Source organism: Aptenodytes forsteri, unplaced genomic scaffold (genome assembly GCF_000699145.1).
Source record: "Aptenodytes forsteri isolate BGI_AS27 unplaced genomic scaffold, ASM69914v1 Scaffold271, whole genome shotgun sequence".
Taxonomy (NCBI): Eukaryota; Metazoa; Chordata; class Aves; order Sphenisciformes; family Spheniscidae; genus Aptenodytes; species Aptenodytes forsteri.
In genome coordinates this window covers 196,701-219,395 of record NW_008794602.1, presented here as the reverse complement: position 1 = coordinate 219,395, position 22,695 = coordinate 196,701, and the positions used below count along the sequence as shown (strand labels likewise).

The following is a 22,695-nucleotide window of genomic DNA, read 5'->3' as shown; positions in this document are numbered from 1 at the left end:
AGCCCGTACATCACCTGGCTATTGATCTGCCGGAGGCGACGTGACCTGCACCCACAATGAGGGTGCAAAGGAGATGTGGCAGGAATGCAGACCCTGGTTAGCCGTTTCTGCGGGGAGAGAAAGGGGCTGAGGCAGCAGGACACCCTGGACCTCAGGCTGGGGGCTACTTCTGCAGCGGGGACCACACCGCACCCCAACACGGGGACAGCTCACGGAGAAAGAGGCCCAATCGCTTCACCATCAAGGATATCCGACTTCTGAGGCATGAGAACTGCTGGTGCAGATATCACTCGACAGTTGGAGCTCAGCATGGAGCTGGACTTTCATGGAAACCTGATGGGTTTCGCCCTGTGCCATTTTGAAACGAATGCAACCCCCAAGGCCACCAGTCCCGCCCTTCCAATCCTCACTGCTAAAACCCTGATCAAACCCAGTGAAATAAACACAGACCCCATTTCTAGATTTTCCAGCACTCATCCTCTCCTCCAGACTATTTATTGACTCTTCAGACCAGAGTAGGCTCCATCTGAATTCCTGTCAATGCCTCGTTCTTACCTTCTGCAGTAGACTTCAACTTTCTGACCTGGCTTTCAAAGGCCAGGCACTGCTTCACCTATCACCTTGCTCTGGGCCATCAACAGCCTCAGCAGACATAATATCATCTTCTTATACCATAGCCTTCCCCTCCCACCCCCGTGCAGGGGGGCGTTCTCTCACAGATGTTGTTCTTCTTTGCAGGCAAGGACAACGCTTGTGCGGTCCATAAAGTACCACGGCTATAGTAAGCCATAAATGAATACAAGAAAGAGAAAACTCTAAATAGCGTCACTGAGTTCCTGGGAATAACAGCAGAGCAAGCCTCAATCCTTGGGGCTTCAAAGCGCTGGGGAGGAAAGAACTTTTCATGAGACAAAGTGAAGCAGCAGAGAACATGGCTGAGCACTACCTGTGTGTTGTCTTCATCTCCCTCAGCATGGATGGTATAGGAACGACCACCGTTTTTCAAGGTCTCAGTGGCAATGCGCACTTCCACCCCTGGAAGCGGGGTGCCCACGGAACCTGCAAAGGAAAACAAGACTGAAACAGTGGACAGCCTCGGGGAAACAACAAAACCAAGGATGCAAAAGAGCAGCTGCTCGTCTATCAATGGCATCTGCAGACTGTGCTGGCAGTAAAGAACTTCCTAGCAGGGGGTTACCCTTCAGGAAGGCTTCAATCACATCGTATGTCTGCAAGCAAATGTCACTGCGGTGCAATACGCCGTTGTTTGCTGAGCAGGCAGTGTTGGAAATGCCTAGGAAAACAAACGTGACTCCAGCCCTGAACAGCCTCTCTTGGCCAGTCTTTGAAGACATCAGCACAGCTTCGTAGCTCAGTAATGAAGCTGTCTTTTAAAAAAAAACCAAAAACCAAAAAACGCACCATGAAACCTACACAAAGATGTGAAAAGAAAGAGCACGATGATTACTAGAGTGGCTCACTGCTTCTCTATAGCCTGGACCTGACAGAGAAGGCAAAGGCTTAACAGTGTAAGAATTGCAAGGGATTATCTCAGTTTTATGAGACATCAATACACTGTACATAAAACATCACAGGAGAAAAGCACGGGTTTCAATTTTCAAAGCCAGGGAATCTGACACAGTGTCACGAACGACTGCTATTAAGCTCCAAGATGGTCCTGCGACCCAGAGCTCCCCAACCTGCAGCCTGTAGCATTCCCACCCCTTGGTTTAGTGCATGCTCTTCTTGATGAGCGTCTGAAAGCACAGAAGAAAGGGCAGCTTTGTTCCTGCGACCTCTGTCTGATGGGGGGCTCCAGGCTCGGCAGCAACCAGGAGTTGTGGGCATCTGCTGGCTCAGCAGGTTTCGCTCTGCATCTCAATGGCACGAGATGGCTCTCGTTGCAAGATGAAGCCCGTGACTTTCATCCCCTGCAAGCCGGGAACAGTGAGCACGCAAACCTGCACAGGGTGCAGAGGGACATCAGCACAGAGCAACCTGTGGCTCAGGAGGACTGGACGGGTCAAGGCTTAAACTGGTAAGTCTGTTCTTTATTTTAAGAGATGATTTTTTTTTTCCCCCCCCTGCAGAGTCTCCAGTTGGTGGGGCTTTCTAGCTCTGCTGGTCAGGCAGCAGGAGCAGCCCGACATTGGAAAGTCCTTAGAGCAGGGCGTGCAGGACCTGGAGCCCAGTGCTGTCTTCTCCTTGTCGTCTGTATTTCAGGCATTTGGGTTCAAGTGGCATTTTCCCTATCCTAGTCTTGTTCTCCTGTTCAAGTCCTGGAGATCCGATATCTGTGACATCATGATTTTATTTGCTACATTGGTCAGTTGCCATGGAAATCGGTATGTCGTCGTAGCCCAGATTTATGGCATCCCTGCAGGATCAGCTAAGAGCAGATGGGCTATGAGGGAGTGAGATTTTATTGCAGCGAAACTACCCGAACAATTAGCAAATCTGGCAAGAAATAAACAGAAAGCGACGCAGCAGTTCTGTGATGTGTATCTGTTCAGCCTGAAATTGCCTTCGGCATTCAGGTCAGCCAACACGCAGCCAGGTCCTCCTCTTACCACAAGCATCGCTTGGGCTGCTCTCATCTCATGGCCAGACACTGCCAGGAGTCGGAGACAGAGCACTGCAGCAGGGTAAGGAGCTCTTCCCTCAGTGTTCATAATTTGTTGGACTAAAAAGAGAGTTTCCTCCACAACTTTACATGATGCGTAGACAGAAATTGTTACATTATAAGCTTAAGGCTTATTGGCATAGGAGCATGAAGGGAGAAACATAGAATCATAGAATCATTGAGGTTGGAAAAGACCTCCAAGATCATCGAGTCCAACCGTCGACCCAACACCACCATGCCCACTAAACCATGTCCCTAAGCGCCTCATCTACTCGTCTTTTAAATACCTCCAGGGTATGTGCCAGGAGAAGTCACCGGGAGAAGTGCCCTGAGGTGCCATGTACTTACGTATTTTAAACAGTCTGGTACCTGCCATTGTAGACTCCAGGAGGACTCAAAAAGCAAGTTACAAGTCATGGAAAACACGCCAAGTGTTTGCACATCAAGCTTGCTTGAAGCCACCTTCTAGACTTCTATGGGAACATTTTCTCCAGTGTGAAAAATGCCGTGTGTGAACAGCCTCCAAACCTGCCTGCGAGACGTGGCAGGGGACGGCAGGCAGACACTGCAAAGTCAGTCTTGCAAAGCTCATGGAGGGAGCAGCAACCAGTGCAATGAACTGCCACGGGCTCTCACAGATTTGCCGTCTCTGGAGACCTTCAAATCAAGATCAGATGGATGCCTTCCTGGAAGATGCTTCTTCCCTGTGTGCAAGCTACTGACCTCAATGCAGAAATGTAACGGACTGATTCATGGGCAGCAGGACTAACTGGTTAGTGCCCACTTCTAGTCCCAGTCCTTGAGAATGGAATACCAAAGATCAGCACAGTGCTGTCAAACAAATCTGAAGACACAGAGAAGGCAACGTGTTTCCCATACAGTGTTTCAGATCACCATTACAAATTATTTCCTACTTGGTTAAAGTAAAACCAACATGTAAAATAAGTCCCTCACGGAGAGCTGTTTCCTTATATTCGGTCTGGAAAAGGCTTTCTGGTATTTAGGAAAAATGACAAACTTGGAAATCAACATCTGTAAAGGCTGAAAATACTCACAGCATTGATTAGAGCTACACAAACCTGACAGTATTAATAAAATTTGTGCAAAGACAATGACTAGAGCTTCTCAGGCCCATCTGCCGTGTCAAGATACACGCCGTGCCGACTCCAACAGGTCAGCGCAAGGTTGAGTCCGTTCCCAAAGGAACAGCACCGGAGGTCCTGGCTTCACCGAGACAGCAATCGGGGGTGAACAGAAGGGGGTCGACACTCAGCACTGGCTTCCTTTTGTCCCCAGCCATAATCCCGAGGGGAAACCGGGGAGAAATCCCTGCTCCTTCCCCTCTCGCTCCCTCCCAGCTCTCTCCAATTTGCAGACTCCTGAATGTTAAGAAATGCTGGCAACATGCCCATGGTGTCAGCTCAGCCGGCATCAGCCGGGCTGCAGTCAGGAAGGAGTGACACTATTATTCTTTCACCGGTTCTCCTCTCTGTTTAAAAAAGTTGTCAGCTCTTCCCAGATAAATTTAATTGGCCCTGCGGTCTGTGTCCTTCGGTATCTGGGGACCTCAATGCTGTTATGTGCGGTGGTGTCCTGGGAGAATTGAAACAGGCCAACGATAAGGCACTCAACGATCTCACTGTCAACAATACACGGAGTCCCCGCTGTAGGAGCTATTAGCCGCCTCTGATCTAAACCTCCAATTAAAGTGGTGATTAGGCCCAGTGAGGCATTCTCCATCCATGAATTATTCATCTCCCTTCACAGTAACAGCACCAGGGGGATTAGAATGAGAGCTGGTGAAAACAGAGGCATTTTAAGCAGGGTTTTAACCATATACAAGCAAACATTTATCTTTCAAATCTTTCATCGTTTCTTCTTCTGGAAATTAAAGCGCCCCCACCCGCCCCTGCCCCTTCAGACCTGTGCTGCGGGGGGAGAGTGGTGCCACACCACCAGAGACACCGGTGGTGACACGGGTGACATGGACTCGACCCTTCCCCAGCCACACCAAGAGGGTGAAAGCGGGCAAGGGAAGCCCCAGCACCTCTCCTCAGAGGCTCAAGAAGCAGCAGAGAAGGACGTGTGCTGCTTCCACTCCAGGAGAAATCCCCTGGTAAGTGTGAGGATCCCTGGACTTACCCACAGGGTAAAGCGCCACGCTTGCAGCGCTCCTTTTTCAAAATAAAGCTAGTAATCGCTTTGGCCAGCACACGGGTCTGTGGTCACCACTGCCTAGCATCTGTCCCTGTAACACCGGTGCCGTCTCAGGTCTTTTCTCTGGATACTTCACTCCTCCTCCTGCCCAGCCTCTGTTCCCAGCCCATCACTCCATTTCTCAGTTGACTCTCTCGCACTGGATGCTCTGTGGTACCTGGTGACCTTACATCCCAGCCTCTAATGGGGTACTATATCAAAAGCTTTTTCACAGCTCCAGTAAATTATGCCTCAGCTTCACCCATCTGCTTCCCAACTGACACTTCCTGAAATAAATTAATCAAGCCTATTCAATTATAGCCCTCTTTCTGTAAGGTCTCTTGCTGATTCACACCTTTGTGAGATGCTTCTCTCCCCCCTCGGGGCTGCAGCGAGCCCCTGGACGGCGGCTGGAGTGACAGTCAGCTGGCCTTTAACCCCAGCCCCTCTGCTTGTAGGATTTGTCCCCAGCTCCCCTGCAGACCCCCGTACCCTCAGGGACCCTGCCCCAGCTCTGTTCAGGAGCATGGCCATCCAGCTCTGGAATAGGAGCTGCCCTTCTGAGCGCCAACGTCTGTCTTGCCCACGTTGCTTTCAGTCTTACTTCCTTTCTTCTTTTGTCTCCTGGGAGATTTCTAGAGCCTCCACTCATTTCCCCTCCTGAAGATGAATGAAAAGCAGATATAACCAGGCCACAAGGACATTCAAATGATCTCTGCACCGTCACCCTGTGGAGTGGGGCTCAAGGAGAGCTCGAGCTCGTGCAGGTGGGAATCTCGTTTCCCTGCCTGCTTCCCTCTCCTGCCTGCAGGGATGGGGCTTCTGGGGGAAGGGAACACTGGCTGAGCTGTGGTGGGGGAACTACAGTTACTCTGCAGAAGTAAACCAGAGTTTACATTTCGTGCTGCCCCTGAGCCGTCCTCAGATTGAGGAGCCAGTGCTGGGGAGCTGTGGCTTCTCCTCTCCCTGTGCGATCCCTGCCGGGGCACTGGAGTGGGACTGGGGTGTTGTGGGAAGCCACGACGCCCAGGTCAGCCCCTCCGGGTAACACCGGTCCCCCAAGACGTCGGAGACCAAGACGGTGCATATGGTGCCATGCATGCGCAGACAGCATGCGGGGAGGAGAAGGTGGCGTAGTGGTGGGCTGGGTTGCTCGGCAGACAGATGGCCACGTTTTTAACCAAAGGGAGGATGGAGGCATTTCATATTTTTAATGTTTCAGATCAATTTATTTCTAAGTTACATAAACTACAGCTATTGAGAGGAGTCACAAAGTGTAGCTAAGAGAAGTGAGGGAAGACAAGGAGAGAACAGAACGAGAGTGTATAACGAGGTGTGACAATTTCTAATTCCTGAAGAGTCAAGAAACTTGTACTAAAATAAGAGTCAGCAGACATCCTACTTTAAATGTTCAGTACCGATCGGCTGGACGTGAACTGCTGTGTGGGGAATCCTGTGTCAACACCGCACATGAATACAACTTCATAGAGCAGGAGCTGAAGATGCAGTCCCATCACCGGCCTTGAACTCGCTAAGACTTTGGACATTATAAAGCATCAGGATGGACTCTGCCTCTTGGACAGAACCAGCCTGGCTGGTCAGGTCAGCATGCACCACTGTGAGCTCTACACACAGAGCTTTGCCAATCCACCGTGGCTCTACACACACAGCTTTGCCAATCCACCATGGCTCATGATCCCAGGGAAACCCACCAGCCACTTCCCACGCAGCCATGCCCCCTCCTGGCTTCCCAATGCCAATTATTCTACCAGCATCGTCATTCCTACCACAGCCTGCTCCTCAAACATGACAAATGGCAATTAGATGTATATTCTCTGTGATGAGAAAACCCAAGAGACAGAAACCCAAGAAAACCCACTTCACAGCCAAACACCTCCAAACAGCGTGCACCCTCTAAAGACTCCTACCTGGGACACGGACTCCATGCAAAGGGTTAGAAAGCGCCATCCCAATCTCAGTCATTCCATACCTCTCCAGCAACGTGTGCCCAGTGATGCTCTTCCATTTCTCCAGGACAGGCACAGGCAGGGCTGCTGAGCCTGACACCATCAACCTGCACAAGGAAACCCCATATAAGAAAGTATCCAAGATCACCTTTGCTCCAGGGAATTTGCAGTCTAACACAGGGTTACACAAAGCCTGCTCCTACGTAAAACCTTAAGACAGAAGCCCCACAAGCCTTTTAACCAGTACCAAGGATGTTCCTCACATGCGGAAGATTCTCCGTCTGATATGGGTTTTAAGTTAAGATGGGACAGCCTCCTAAGAGAGATACTGCAGTACAAACTTGGGTTGCAGGACAGAGTCCTTAGTCTTGCGTTATGTAGGGTGACACATATAATGAGCATGCAGACCCCTTCTGGCTTTACCATGCAAGAGTGGCTCATAATTAAATAATGTCACCATGGTTCTTGTCAAAGAGACACTAAAGCACAACAACCAGCACTGCAAAGAGGTGACGCTGAAAAGAAACCTTGGCAGATCCACCGCGGGGACAGCCAGCCACCAGCAGCCCCTGCCCAGAGAGGCATTGCTCACCTACCTGATGTTCTCCTGGCAAAAGGCACGCACAAAATCCTGGACTTGCGGCTGAGAGAAATGCTTGTCATAATACTCTATCAACTTGGCATAGATAGTGGGCACTGCCATGAAGACACTGATACGGGGAGCTTGGGAGCTTAGGAACTTCTTCCAAACCTAGAAAGGAAGGGAACATATACATATAAAAGTACACCTCAATATAAAGTGTAGAGGGAAGCAATCGCCAGCGCCGTCATGCTAACTCCTCAGCACCTTTGAAGAGGTTCACAAGCGAGGGGTCTGCAAACACTTCGTGGGGCAGTAAGCCCCACCACCGCTCCTTCATACGGTGCAAGGGGAAACTGAAGTACAGGAGTGCAACAGACTTGTCCAAAGCAAAGCCACCCTGGGTTGCTCACAACAGTCAAACCTCTGCTATCTAAGGCTTCTGGAAAGTACAAACAACTGGAAGCCTGTTGCGTGCACCTCATCCACGTCCAGAACAACAGCTCCCAACCCTCATCATGCCCCTTATTGCCCAAAGCACAATATTCAACTCTCTCATCCCACCAGTGGATCACCCACCTGCTTTCACTCTCAATGAGCACAAGATGATGGAAATGGCATTTTTTAGTACTGTCATGTTACAGCCAAGAATTTGCTCATGAAGACATAAGCTTGTGGCAGAATCAGTTAATTCCCTTATCATGCACAGCTCTTCAAAGGCTACACAAAGCCACCAACTTTTCAAAGCATGGGAGCTCTTCTTTGGAAAGACACTAAGCCACATCCGAAGAACATGATACACACGTAGGAGCCCACAGACTCAAACCTTTGAGGGAGAAATGCTTTTAAGATGGATGGCAGGGCTGGGAAGAGAGATATCACGCACTGGAACTGTGAGACTCCACTGCAGTGGAAATGGTCATCTTCTGGTGAGCAGGTGAAGTGAGATGTGCCCCAGCAAGCCCAGATCAGCCAGCAGAAACTGCAGGTAAAACAGCTGCAGCCAGGAGACAGCAGCTAGCCAGGAGGGCAGCTTCACCAACCACACTCTTCCCGAGAGCAACGGTCCCTGCGGGACAGATGTTCTTCAGCTGTAACGCCTGCTAACCTGTGGGAACTACAAACGGGGGCAAATTCCAGGACCCAGCTCTGCTGGGGGGGATGAAGAGCAAGTGACCCCCGGCTGCTGCCCTGGCCGAGCAGCCCTACCCGGGAGCAGTTAGCAAGGGGTAGGAGCCATAAATACTGCAATTGGGCCCATTCCTCCCACACCTTGCCACTCTTCCCCCTAGGTAAGCTCTTCCCAAGACAGGAACGATCCAAAGCCATCAATAAATAAAAGGCTACGGTGACGGCCGCCTCTTTCCTTTCGCTCCGGTCCCTACCCCGTTGTTGACAAATGTATTTCCTAACAGCTCCTGACAATGCGCGCCGCCTCTCCCCTCCCTGCCCGCGCACGCTCAGCTGCACACAGGCGCGTGCGACGGCGAGAAAAGGCAGGAATTGATTGAAGGTGAACAAGTGATTCTCCTTCATGCTGTCACTCTGCCCCCTTCCCCTCCGTCCTGCTCGCTTGGGCTCCATTTCATTACTTTCTACTTCGCTGCTTCGGCGCTGCCTCCCCCCGCGTCTCTCACTCCACTGCTTCAGAACAATCAGCTCCTAAAAAAAGCCCACCACCACCATGTTGTTATTCTTAATAGAGCAGGACACATCCGACAAAGGCACCGTCCCACCGAACAGAAGGGAGTTCACGCTGCCTTTCACACGGCGGAAACCCCCCGGACATCTCGGGAGCTGGGACATGAGCGCTGCAAGATCCCTTCGGCATCAGGGAAAGCAGAGGAGGAACATGACCTGCCCGGACCGATGGGTGACATGCCCGGAGAGGGAACATCACACTCCCTTGCAGAAACCCCACCTACCAGCATGATCCCCTAAAACAAGCCGGAACAGGCAAAATTGCATTTAGAAGGATCTAACCCCTACCATACTCCTCCCAGCCTCTTTCCCCAAAGATCTTTTTCTCTTCAACCCCCCCAATATCTTTCCCATTGGAGGCAGCAAGATGGAGAAGGATCTCTCCAAAGCCAGGGGCCGAACGCACGGACCTGCTCTCCTCAGCCTGGTGCTCCCGAGAGCCATTGCCTTGGGCAGGGAGAGACGGGCGATGGCAAGCAGGGATCAGGACTGTGCTGAAAGAATTGAAGGGAGACAGATGCTCAGGGCTGCTCAGTCCTTGCTATGTGATTTTTTTTTTTTGCCTTCACAAGTCCAGAGCAGCTGTGGGGAGCGCAGGCAGACTTCCAGTCTGGCCACGCAGCAGAATTATTTTCACATGGATTTGGATTTGAAAAAAACCAAAACCATCACTCCAAAACACAGCAGATCTCTCTTGCACCCCAGAGTCCTCTGTCCTCGCATGCCTGCTCAACTCCTGCCCTAGATAAAATCCTCCCTACCGCGACTCCAGCCACAGGAGCAGCTTTTTCTGTGTCAGTCTGACTCGCCCCAGCAACAGCCCCTTTCCTGAAGATAAGCAGCTGCCTTTGGATTTGTGCCACCAGCTGCCGGGGTGATCTGCTGACAGCCAAACATCTCCACCTGCTCTGCTCCTGCTCAGCCAAATCTGGATCCTACCCATGTGTTTTAACGGTACTAAGCACCAAGCCATGGTACAAAGCTGGCAGCCCCAAGCCCTCTGCAGACCCCGAGCTGTGCAGAGGGCTTGTCACTGCCCAGCCAGCTGTAACAGCCATTTCTGTTTTATAACTCCAACTTCATGGTTTGAGAGAAGGATCTGGGAAAGTCTCGTTACCTGGGACTAATCAATCAAACCCAGGACTTGGACAGGCTCATAGCAAGAGGCCAGCTTTGCCCTTCCAGCGCACGGCATCCTCCAACGCCGTCAGGCTTAGAGCAGCACAATCAATCTCCCCCTCTGTTATCCCATGTGTCACCATCACCACATCAATTACCTGTGGACAGGGTATCGGCAGCCCATCATTTCATTTTATTTTGCTCACCTGATACCTCCAAGTGCTTTTAAAAAGCCATGGATTCTGGAAGCAAACACGGCACTGCGTGCCAGGGCTGCCGGAGTGTGCACCAAGTGCTCACCGGACATAAGGGAAGAAGCAATCTTCCGCTGGAAGATGTTCAGGAGATGGACCAAGATTCCTTTTAAGGTAAACAAGGGCTAGAAACAAAAAGTTTCTAACTGCAAGAAGGCAACGGTGGGAACAGCTTCCTATCAGCAGTAACGGCAGCGAAAGCCCAGGGCAGCCTTACAGGACAGGGCTGCCTGAGCCAGCAAAGAAATGGAAGACCTTCTGTTCCCAAGACCCTTCCCGTCAGCCCGACATTCCTGATTTTCTTCCCCTCCCACTCCACAAAAGCATATCTGGGCAATTCCATTTGCTGGCCAGTGGAATTTTGCCATCAGTAAAAGAAAAAAAACAAAGGAGAAAGTTACACCAGTGGGTACAAAACAACCCCAGTGAGACACAGCTGTAAGATTTTTCCCACATGTTCCTTCCAGCACACAGATGGCATGACGGTGACCGAGGACGGAGGAACGTGCAAGCTGCTCCAAGGGATGGTCCTTCCACGCAGCCACCTTCCCAACCAGCCTCCAGAACCGCAAAGATCACCTGAAGCAAGAGATGCAAACGCAGAGGAGAAAAGGCAGTAACTTTTTTTTCCTTTGCAGAGGCCTCACTTTCAGAGGGAGATGCGCAATGCCGTAAACCGGACAGAAAACACCGAATCTATCAACATCTGGGCATCTTCTAACGCAAACAAAGAAGAGAAGGCGGCCACAACCATTTGTATGCTAAATCTTGCAAGACTTTGCCTGATACAGGACTCCCAAAGACAGCCAGAAGAGATGCAGGCAAAAATGCCTAAAAGCTGAAAAGGAAGCGAATATCAGCATGGATTTTCCCACCAGCCCGCAAACAGATAATAGACAGCCCGTGCTGCTGCCTCTATTGATGGATACAACAGCTCCTCTCTTCTGTAAAATTATTGTATCGTTTTCAGTTGTTACTGATTTTTTTTTAAACCTTTTCAAAAGTAACAATACCCCTAATGCAAGGTTAAATCATCCCTTTACTTCCCTTTTGATCGGGGAGATGGGTTTGTGTTTTGCATCGATCGCTGCTGTGCGGGTAGCACCGCCGGCGAGGAAGAGGGCTGCCTGCGATTTCGGAACGTCTGCGAGAGCAACAGGCAGCAACGCGACTGCAGCTCCTCGTTTGGCGAGACCCTGTGCCTAACGTCAAGGACAGAAAGCTCCCCTAACTCTACAGAAGCACCGAAGGGATGGCAGGACCACGCACCCACGTCCCGACGCTGGTTTATCCCCGACAAAGGCAAGATGGGCATGACGTGAGATGGGAGAGCATCAAGGGGAACTGTGCTCTCTGCTAAGGACCGAGCCGCCGATGCTTCATGAGCAATATGCAGAGAGAGAAACATTCTTCTCTTCAAAGGGAAACTGGGCCCTTGGTGGCTTCGTCTCATGTTTGTTATAACCCCAAACTGTTTGCGCTCGGCATGACTCTGGTTTTAATCATTTATTCATCAGTGCAGTTTGATGGCCCCTCTGCATTCCAGGCTGAAGCTTTTAAACCCTTCCTATGCTGCAGGCATACTGAAAGGAGCAAGTGCTTTCCCTAGGACCTGGTAATATAAGTAAATATGACAGGCTCTAGTTCCATTTTTTATATTTCCCCACACATATCAAAAGACATTACTCCGTAACAGATGCTGAGGACAGACGGCAGATCTGGGGAGACGGGAAGAAAAACTCTAACTTTTTAAAGCCAGGTCTGCAAGAAGTGATCAAACATAATCCATTCACTAGTGACCCGCTCCTCCCTCCACCGACTCCTCTTTGAGTCTGAAATAAAATTACTCCTCTGAAGCCTCCCATTAATGCATGAAAAGACAATTGCCTTTCTCCAGCTGAAACTGGATGGGAGATGCAATCCCCAGCATGCTACGAGCAGCGTCTTAGCCGTGCTTGGTTATCGGAGATCAGACTCCTCCACTTGGATTTGCTTTTCTTTTAAAAATAAACTAAAAAGGCTGCCCAGAGTGATGTTTGCAGAAGCGACAGATCCAGGGGAGAGGCTCACTGCGGTGCACGCTTCTCCTTCCCGGAGGCAACCGTGACTGCTGAGCCATAGATCTCCCTGCACAGCCCAGCAAAGGTATAAAGCATCAGCGCCCAGCCTCAGCCCAGCCTGGTTCGCACAGATAACAGCAGCAGCAAGGACAAACAGTTTGCTTGCACGTGTAGCACAGGCTGCTCGTCTTCACGAGGAAGTCAGGGGTGTAACCATACGATGCAGCAACGACCCCGGAGCAACGCCTCACACGGAAAACCTCGACGAGCATCAGGTCTGCGGCACCCTCCCACCACGGGGAAAAAGCTGCCACGGGTGACAGCACGCTCACAGCACGTTGGGGGAATTAGACCCAAATCACACACTAGCTTTGGGCACTCATCATTCCCATCAGGACAAACGCCTAGGAAGAAGGGTCCAAATAAAATTAACGATTTTGATGGCTTTGTGTGTGACATTGTAAAACCGGGTATGATTTTTAGAGGGCTTGATCCTTGGAGGCACTTTAAGTCAGACAAGCAGTAACGCTGGCACCAAAACAACAGCTCCTTTTGGAACTTTAGGGCAATAAATCTGCATCTCGTCATATTTATCATGGAAGCAGTTGCAGGGCACAGACAGTGCTGTCATTCTGCAGGCAGCACACCACAGCTCGAAACCTGCCCAGCAGAGCCAAGCGGGCAGCGCGCGCCACAACTAGGCCACACAGAGTTGGGATTTCTATAAGCTTCCCCCATCACTCATCAGAGCAAGTTTTTTCCTTCATGCTTTTGAATACTTTTATTTCCCACTCCACACTTAAGACTGAAAGACCTCCTGGGATCCGATCTCACGTTTATCAATGCGAAGAGCTGACAGGGAGACTTTTGCTATTAGAACACCTTTCCCTTAAGGAGAGATCAGAGGTGGTCCAAGGCAAAGACAAGCAGTTCCCATCATTCAAACTCAGAGTGGGCCCACGTCAGCCGAAAGCCTCAGCAGAGGATCCTGCAAAGCAGGACCTCACGACTCGCTCCGAAAGGCTCCTGTCCACAGGGTGCCCGGCACAGCCGGGTCCTGGTCCAGAACGGGGCCACAGACACGCGACTGTCAAGGCAAGAGCGCTGGCATGGAAGACGCCTGGCTTCCCCCGAGCCTGCCTCTCCAGACTTGCTGACATTTCCATCGAGTAACAGTCACACCACGGGGTGTGCTCAGCCTTAGCAGCCATCACTGAATCGATGCGAGGAAGGGAGATGAAGAGAGGGAGTCGCTGGGGAACGGATGCTCTAGTGTCTGCTTGGTGCAAACCCCGATGCTCACAGAGGCCTTCAAAAAAGCACTTGCTCATGGGCTTTCTCTGATGCCCAGTAAGGAGAAGGCTCACCTTGCACTCCTTCCTTAAGCAGAGGCATTAATCTCTTCTCCTCTGGCCACCAATTTGCACAAAAACTGTACAAACCCAGCATCTTTAAAATTTCTACTCCTGCACAAGAAAAAAGGCAGGCATTTCAAACAGGTTCAGAAGCAGCTGAGAAATGCTGGCTGCCTGCAAACAGGAACAGCGCAGCTGGAGAAGTAAACTCAGCTTGGAAGCAAGTCATGATGGGAGGATCGTATAGGGATGCTTAGGCTGCAGCCCGCTCTGGCTCCAAAGGAGGTTTCTGCCCTCCCAATTCTCACCCTTGGAAAAAAAAAAACACCAAACCAACCAACATCAGAGCCAGCCTTGCCCCACACAGCTGCTGGGAGGAACGCACTTTCAGGCTCGCTGCTGTTCTCCTGCCCGCTCCGAGTCCACGTGCCTACAGCAGCACTGAAACGTCTCCCCCGGCCGTCAGCGCTGTCATTCCCGAGCACCAGCAGCACACCCGGGAGCACTGGGTGCTGCTCCCACGGTCTCACGGCCCGTGGCAGCGGCCCGAGAAGGGCTCCCCGTGGAGGCATGCTGCACCCCAAGGAGTACAAGCACCAGAGGACTTCACATGCCACAGGAGAGAACTGTAATGCTGGAAATTAAGGGTCTATTTATAAACCCGTTATTAATAAATGATTAATAGATGCAGCCATATTTTTTAATAACTTACAATAAAAAGATGCTACAAAAAGCTTAAGCGAGACAAGTCTTAACAGATGGTGCTATAAAGTGAATTATAACATGTACAGTAGCTAGTGCAAAGTAATGGATGTCCTCATTTAATAAGAAGAATCTGATTTTATGCAGCAACTTTCACGCTTGAGGCATCTCAATACACTTTAACGAGCCCTTGTGGCCTCAGCGATAGCGTGCATGCAGCCGCAGACATCAGATGCTGTTTTAGTAAAAGAGCGGATGTTGGTCAGGACACTGGGGTTATTCCACAGTCTTGATTTTTAACCTTTCCTTGGACAGCTACCAAAAGCAGACGGAAGGGTCTGAAAGATGCCACCTCCTAACACTGCACTGCAGGGAACGACAAGCAAGCCTTGGTCCGGGGCTTGAAACATCTTCTAACCAAAAAAAAAAAGAGCATTATTACCACCACCGAGACCAGACTGGCATCTGTATCTACGACTATAAGGCACGCCGCAAATTATGTAATTTAATAAACACTGTAATAATAAAGTATTTATTTTGTATAATGAAGTGTTAGTGATTAGAAACCAAACACACATTGGGCATGCTGCTGCGGTTTCTCTTGAACCCTTGCCAGTATCACTCAAGGCTAAATATGTCTGCAGCAGGTTGAGAGTAAGTTCCTAGCCTTGTTTTGATCAGCCTGTCAAGTGTTTTAGCTGCCATTCGAGTTTCTTTATATCACACTATAATTGGCTGCTTTCTCAAGGTGCAGCGAAGGAAAAAAAGCACACAGCAAAACTCGGGCTCCTTTTGCAAAATCCTCCACTGAAACTCCGCTGCTTTTCTCAAAGCTGATTTCCGTAGCAAAGGGCATTTTGTAAACAGCTGGTGAAAATAGACTGGAACTGAAAGGCAGCTTGCATTAAACTCCACAAGAAAGCCTTATTTACCCTCATGTGCTTTCTTTGTAGTGTCGATCAAACCGCCTTCAGCTCCCAGGGGAGGACCTCGGAAAAATAAAGGGAATAAAAAAAAACAGAAAAGCAAATGATGTTCTTCAGAGCCCGAATGCACCCGAGAGCCCTCGGAACGGCGCTCGCTGTGGCAGGCACGCTTGCCACGCCGACCTCCCTGCCCAAGTTCAACCTCCAGGGTCAAGCAGATGCCCTCCAGCACCGTCCCCGCTTGCCCTTGGTTGTCAAGTCTGGGGGAGAGCTTTGATCAGAGAAGGCAGGCGGGGTGGCCCGCTCCCCCGCACCTGAACCCATCCTTCAACGTCAGCTCATCGATTTGCAGATGTCGGGAGAGAGAAGAGAAAAACACAAGGGTATAAGGGACAATCAATCACCGGTGGCACAGGACGTGGAGAAACGCGCCCTCCAGAGGGCTTGGCTTTGCTTCCAGGCTACCAGCACGCTCTTCTGCCACCTCACCAGCATCACCAGGGCTGGGCACACTCCGAGCCCCGGCTTTGGTGGGGCACACATCCCTGCTGCACCCTGAGCTTTTGGGGCGACACCCTAAACACGGGGGAAGACAATTTGGCAGTGACCATTGAGGAGACAGCACTGGCTACAGCTGCCAGGGGACCTTCCTGCCTCCTTCTACCACAGCATCCTACCTATTTACCCGGGAAATGCAAATGCAGAGCTGCCCCTCTGGGATTCTGGGGCTGTTCCCCCTGCGAAGGATCAGTGCTCGGGCAGCAACTGGGTGTTCAGGTGTCAGGGCCATCTTGAAACAAGAAAGGAAGCATGCATTTTCTGTGGTTGCTTCTCCGAGAAGCAGAAATAAGCAACAAAGAATCACATGGTCCTGCAGTCGCTCGGATCAGAGCCCGGGCTCACCCTCGCCTGACAGCAGCACAGTCAAAGGCTCCCGGGTGTATCCCACACCTTTGCACTTTGTCCTTTCAGTGTGACGAGGCTGCCCAGCATATGAATAAATACAAACAGGTAAAGCAGCCTGTTTAGTTACAAAGCACAGGCTTGACAGCCTCTTTTCACTTTCCCAGGGAGTTCTGTACCGACAACGCACATTTCCTTTCTGCTACGAGGTGGCACCAGCACCTGCAAACCCAGCTGCTCCCTTAACAGTGACCCTGCAGAGTCCAACGTCTCTCACACCACCCCCAACGCTGGGAGACGTAGATGAACGGTGCTGGATCCCAGGGGCCGGTAACTGTAGAAACTGTCCTATCTTACTGCTGGTTGCCCTCTTTCTAGTCCCTTTTCTTCCCCTCTTTCGGTCGGCTGCCTGCCACCGCAGCAAGGAACAAAAGAGAAGCAGAGCACTGGGACTGGCATGTCCTGTCTCGGCTAGAAAACAACATTATAAGCGTCTCTGCTGCATTCAAGTAAGGTCTCCCTCCTGCCACCTTTCCTGCAAGGCTGCAAGAAGCTCTCGATTTGCAAACTCTCTCATATCACCGAGTCTAAACCAACAGATCTGTTAACACTTGTTTCTCTGCGGAGGAAGAGCAATGTTTCCATGCAAGTGTTGAGTACCAGTATTTCTCCTACCTGGGCCGCAAGAAACTCTAAAGCCTGTGTTCTGTCATGTAATGTAATACAAAACACCGAGGACGTAGGATTGGAAGGGGAAACGCAAGCTACTAAAAATGAAATATCCAACAGGCAGCATAGCTTCAAGCAGCACACCGCTAACGTGCAAAAGAAAAATCCAGTATTTCCACCTTTCCTGGTACTAAAAAATTAACCACCCTTATTCTGGGTGCAGAATCTCTTAGTGGGTACTTAGAACGGCCCACCTCCAGTCAGAGACCCTCAACATCACGAGGAGGGGCAGTGTAGCGTTACGATTACGTACGTCACACTTAAACAAGTTGTAGCCTCCGGAAGAGCACGTTTACCCCAGACTGAGTGGGGTAACAGCGTTTTTTAACAGACACTTTGTGAACCGCATGCAGCCAGTAGCTAAAGAGGCTGGAATTCTTTCAGAACTTATTTCCAGAGTTGCTCTAATTACAATGCATGGGGTCTTGCTGCTGAATTTCAAAGACAACGCGCAATCCCTCCAGGCTTACCATCTGTGCGCTGAATTCGGGTAACATGATGCATGTCGCTCCCACCCAGAGAGGACAGAGGAGCTTATTGATCACCCCGTGGACATGATGTAAAGGCAGCACATGCAGAATAACATCCTCCTTCTTCCACTCCCATTTTTCAACCAGCCCTGTGGTCTGCAGAAGAAAACATACAACCCAGCGTTAGGGCAGGAGGAAAGACCCTCGCTGCTTGAAAAGCCCGAGGTCTCCAGGCCCCAGAAATCCCAGACCTCCCGGAACGATGCCCGGGCACAAAAATCTTCCCTTTAGGGTCAGCGCGAGCAAAATTCCCACCACAACAGTAGAATACAAGAGGAACACCTTCTGCATCTTGTCAGTACGTGTCTTCATATGTATCAGCAAAGTCCTTCCTCGTTACTGAGAAATAGTCAACAATGATTTTAAGTAGGACCTACAAAATTATTAGCCTGCTGCTGCACATGCAGAGCTGGCAGAAACAGTAATCAAAAAACCTAATTTTCCCAGAACTCTGTTGACATAGTTTGGACACCGATGACATTGGGCTTTTAGCACCTGAGGGGATAGTCAGTAGGGGCAGAAAGCCACTGTCTGATAAAGAGAAAGTAGGCTTCGTGTTAGTAAAAAAATATTAGTATATCAAGCTTCCAAAATACTCTGCTATGAAGGGATAATTATCTAAAGCGTTAGACCTCAGGCTTCTGGGTGAACAATGCCCTTCAGAGCCCAGCGCTAGCAACTGGAAAGCTTATTTCCAGCCATCTAAAAATAAAAAAGCATTTGAACAGTGGAATTTAGTCATGTCATTCACAACCCTCTTCCACAGGGCAGGGAGCAGGTTTTAGGCTTTCTGCAAGACAGCACAAAAGACGGTGACTGCTCAGGCCACCTCCCAAATGATCAGCATATTTGTAAGGGAACAGATTCTTTGCTCAATATAGCCGAGCCCTGGCTCTATCCATCAAGGATTTCATACCACTCCCAACATTGCAGTATCTGAGCACCCAGAACAACGTAAGCTCTCGGAGGAGTCCGTAAGGCACGATGTATTCCCTGCCCTTTTTCCCTAATGGCATGAGTCTATCAGTTGCAGGCAGCGATAACCAACCGGTGAGGTAGTCAGCAGGCTCATTCAAACTTTTAATTCCTTTTGGCTCAGAGAGCTAATGGATTTTTTGCCTTGGGGATATATAGCTGAATAATGCACAGACTTCACACAGTACTGTACTGGGCTGGGCTAAGTTATATTCCAATTAGGGGCAAAGATTCTTTCCTAGTCACAGTGAAGAAAAGCAAACTGCAAAGAAAGCAGTCTTTTTGCAACAGGTCTCAGCCCTTCTGCTTTCCAGGAAAGCAAGAAGAGTCCATCTGCCCCTGGCTGTACCTACAGCACACCACCACCAAAAGAACAAGCTTTAGAGCCTCAAACACTCTTCTGTGTGTTCACCTTAAAAGTGTTGAGGACTTTCAAGATACAGCCCCACAGCTCTGTGCAGGAATCCGACTGTGGCAAGGCGTGTCGTGCTTTGAGGTTTGCAACCCCAAATCAGCTCTGAAGGCCAAGACCTCCGTAACTTGGCACGAGCTTTGCAGAGGGAGAGCAGCACTCACCACAGCTTGCACGTTCTCATGGGTGCTGAGGACACCTTTCGGTCTTCCCGTCGTCCCACTAGTGTAGATTATCATCGCTCCTCTGTCCTTCCATGAGGAGCAGGTTGTCAAGGGACCCTCTTCCACTGCTGCATGACTTGTGGGTTCATCACTATGAGACCTAAGAAGCGGCAGAACCGGGACTCCCAGCTTCTCAGCGCTAGGGGCTATTTTCCCCACATATTCCTCTGCTGCGATGACTAGAGCACTCTGCGAATCCTGAATCACGTACTCCAGTTCCTGCACAGGGTGTTTCTTGTAAAGGGGCACTGCTATGCCCCCGCTCATCCAGGAAGCCCACTGGGCCACCACATACGAGGCATCATTGGGACACAAAAACGAAATCCTCTCTTCCTTCAAGTCCCTGCTGGAGCATTCCAGAGCTCTCCAGATCTCCTGGGACAAGCGTAGGCTCTGGCTGAGAAGGGCCCTGTAAGTGTGCTCACCGTTTTTGTCAACGATGGCGATTTTATCACCGAAAGCCAAAGCCCTAGTGAAGACAGGGGTAACGTCACTGCTGTAGGCTGCCCGTGCGGTTTGCAGACCCCTGCGGGGGAAGCCAGACCTCTTCTGCCCACGCAACCCCCATCTGCAACGGTGCAAGTCCCGGACGAGGCATCGAAGGGGCCGGCTCACTTGGGGGAAGAGCAGGGAGACCAGCATCCTGCCAGCACCACTTGTTTTGAAGTGATTCTGCAGAAAGCAATTATAGGAACAGATAAGTACGTGCAGTGATTACCCAGGGGTTTACTCCCACAAAGGAAAAGTGGCAGCCTTCATTTGAATAATACCCACTGTATTATTAATGTTTATGCTTCAGACTGCTGCATCCCCAGAGCGCTTGGCCCTGCCCCCTGGGGGGACAGCCAGACCTCTTCTGCCCACGCAACCCCCATCTGCAACGGTGCAAGTCCCGGACGAGGCATCGAAGGGGCCGGCTCACTTGGGGGAAGAGCAGGGAGACCAGCATCCTGCCAGCACCACTTGTTTTGAAGTGATTCTGCAGAAAGCAATTATAGGAACAGATAAGTACGTGCAGTGATTACCCAGGGGTTTACTCCCACAAAGGAAAAGTGGCAGCCTTCATTTGAATAATACCCACTGTATTATTAATGTTTATGCTTCAGACTGCTGCATCCCCAGAGCGCTTGGCCCTGCCCGGATGGAACAGGAGACAGAGACCCTTCCCTACGCAGCCTCCGCGTCCCTAAAAAACAGTCTAACTTAAATTATGAAATAGTTTTCATCGATCGGTAATATTAGGACACTAAGTAGTGGCTACTTGAGGTGCCATTCTAACTCAGTGGGACCAGCATTTGAAGAAATTAAAGACAACAGTACCTAGCTCTCAATTTGCAGTTTCCACCACTTGGGTAAACCACTGCCTTGCTCTGTGCTTCGAGTTAGGCACCACGGAGCTAGACACGAAATCCAAGCCTCCTAAGGTTTAGCCCAGCGGAGGATTGTTTCCCGAGTGAGCTTTCCTTCGAGCAATAGCACATCTAAGTACAGGAAAGTGCCCAAACCCTCCCACTTAACAGGTCATCCATCACAAACACCGCTTCAGCTCAAAAGCTTTCTTACGTGACAGACCAAGCGGTTAACAGCTCCCAAACAGCCACAGGCAGCAGGAGCCCTCCCCACGCCGAGCAGCTGGTTTTCCCAGCAAACAGCAGCAGGGAAGCGCAGCCCCGCACACGCTGACCTGTGGGGTTTGTTACTTCTGAAAGTACCAACCCCGGCAGCACCCGGAGCCAGGCAGAGCATCGGGACAAGCTCAGCCATGGCACCAGGGCCCCACCTGGGCAGCCAGGGCTCGATCTGAGCCCAGCCCAACCACCACGCCGGCCCAGCCGCCCCACCACGCCGGCCCAGCCGCCCCGCCACAGCGGTGACACGATGCACAGGGGCATTTCAACAGAGAAAACCTCCAAAAGGGAGCGGGGAGGCGTACCAGTGCCATTAAAAGCTTTACAGGAAGATCACGGGCTGGCATAAATGTTGCGCATTCTGCCTTTGTGCTTAGACAGCACGATGACATCAGCCTGTCTGCTCATGGGAGAAGTTAGTAAAAAAGCTTTTGTGGTAACCGGTAAGAAGTCCCTGAAGTTTGCTCTTTACCCCTCTTTTCATCATCCTCTCCCTTTCAAAGGGAAAGGCCTGTGTAATAGTAGTGGACACTGCTTAGAGCATCTCACTGACGAAAAGTTAACGCACAGTGCAAAATCCCGTAAGAATATAATGGGGAGATGCGACTACAGGAACACTTTGCAGGGGAGACCGCTGGTACCCCAGAGGCGGGAGGAAGAAGCGATAAATTTGGAGGACTGAGGAGATGCCTCAGAAGAATCCTGACCCCCCCCTCTGCATATGGATCCTGGAGCACCAGCTGGAAGCTCAGCAAGAACAAGCACCCCCTCCGTACAGAGACCGTCACCGACGCCAAGAGGGGAGCAGAGAGGAAAGAGCAGGGCTGTGGCAGAAGAAAAAGGGCCTATCTAATGGCCGCTATTGACCACCACCACCGAGGTATCCCCAGAGAGATACAATGACAAGAGGAGATAGCCAAAGTGTGACAAGTTCTCGCTCTGTAAGAGCGTACACGACACTTCCTTGATGCTGGCAGTAATGACTTGATACACTTCCTTGATGCTGGCAGTAATGACTTCATTTTTTTTTTTCCCTACAAATTTTTTTTATAAATGCCTGTTAGTGGAGCGGCTCAACTCAAAGAGCCTCCCAGCTCAGCTTCCCACCATGGGGAGGAGCTGAAGCAAAAAGGATCCAGAGAGCCGGCAGCTACTCAGGGACGAGCTGAACAGGGCTTAACCGGGCTCAGGCTGCTCAGACACGTCTGCGGGCAGCACCCGCTGACAGCGGCAAGCCTTTATTTTTGCACAGACGTCACTGCGAGCCCCGCAGTCTCTCCCATCCACCTTCAGAGTATTTCTCCAGCCAGACATTGACTTTGCATGTATTTTCTTTTACATATTGACCTCAATTTCTGCTTCTGCAGAAGAAGCTTGTGATTTAGTGCGGAAACATCTGGGAGGGGGAAAGGCTTTAAACCCAGAGCGTGGTAACCATGTGCACTCGTGACATATACGATCAGGATGGAAAAAAACCAAAACAGGTCATGACAAAGCTCACATGACATCTTTCCATTTCTCTGTAGAGACTAAAATATAAAATAAAGAGGAAAACACCATCCGTAACCTAAACCAAATCACCTCCTCCTAACCTGCGCCCAAGGCCAGCTCGCTGGCGAGATGTTAATGCCCCAGACATTAAGAGGGGCGTTAACTGGAAGCGACCACTTGCCAGGATCACGCCGCGCTCCAGGCCAGCGCGGCTAAGTGCACTTGGCGTCCTCGCTGTTCCTCGCAGGGCTCCAGAGCAGGTGTTAGCTGCTGCTTCAGAACAGCCACTTCCAAAAATTACATTATCCCCTTCTCACCGC

The 22,695-nt window shown here is 50.6% G+C and overlaps 1 protein-coding gene across 1 annotated transcript in view; it reads right to left on the bottom strand.

Moving 5' to 3' along the window:
- Positions 1 to 19,925, bottom strand: part of ACSF3 (acyl-CoA synthetase family member 3) — a 65,941-nt gene extending 46,016 nt beyond the window's left edge. Inside the window, exons 1-5 of the mRNA XM_009273069.2 lie at positions 19,197 to 19,925; positions 17,586 to 17,741; positions 7,383 to 7,537; positions 6,748 to 6,893; positions 947 to 1,059 (exon numbers count right to left, since the gene is read on the bottom strand). Coding sequence (XP_009271344.1) covers positions 947 to 1,059; positions 6,748 to 6,893; positions 7,383 to 7,537; positions 17,586 to 17,741; positions 19,197 to 19,898 — 1,272 coding nt within the window. The 5' untranslated portion in view covers positions 19,899 to 19,925. The remainder of the gene's footprint in view (positions 1 to 946; positions 1,060 to 6,747; positions 6,894 to 7,382; positions 7,538 to 17,585; positions 17,742 to 19,196) is intronic.
- Between the last annotated feature and the right edge of the window lie 2,770 nt (positions 19,926 to 22,695).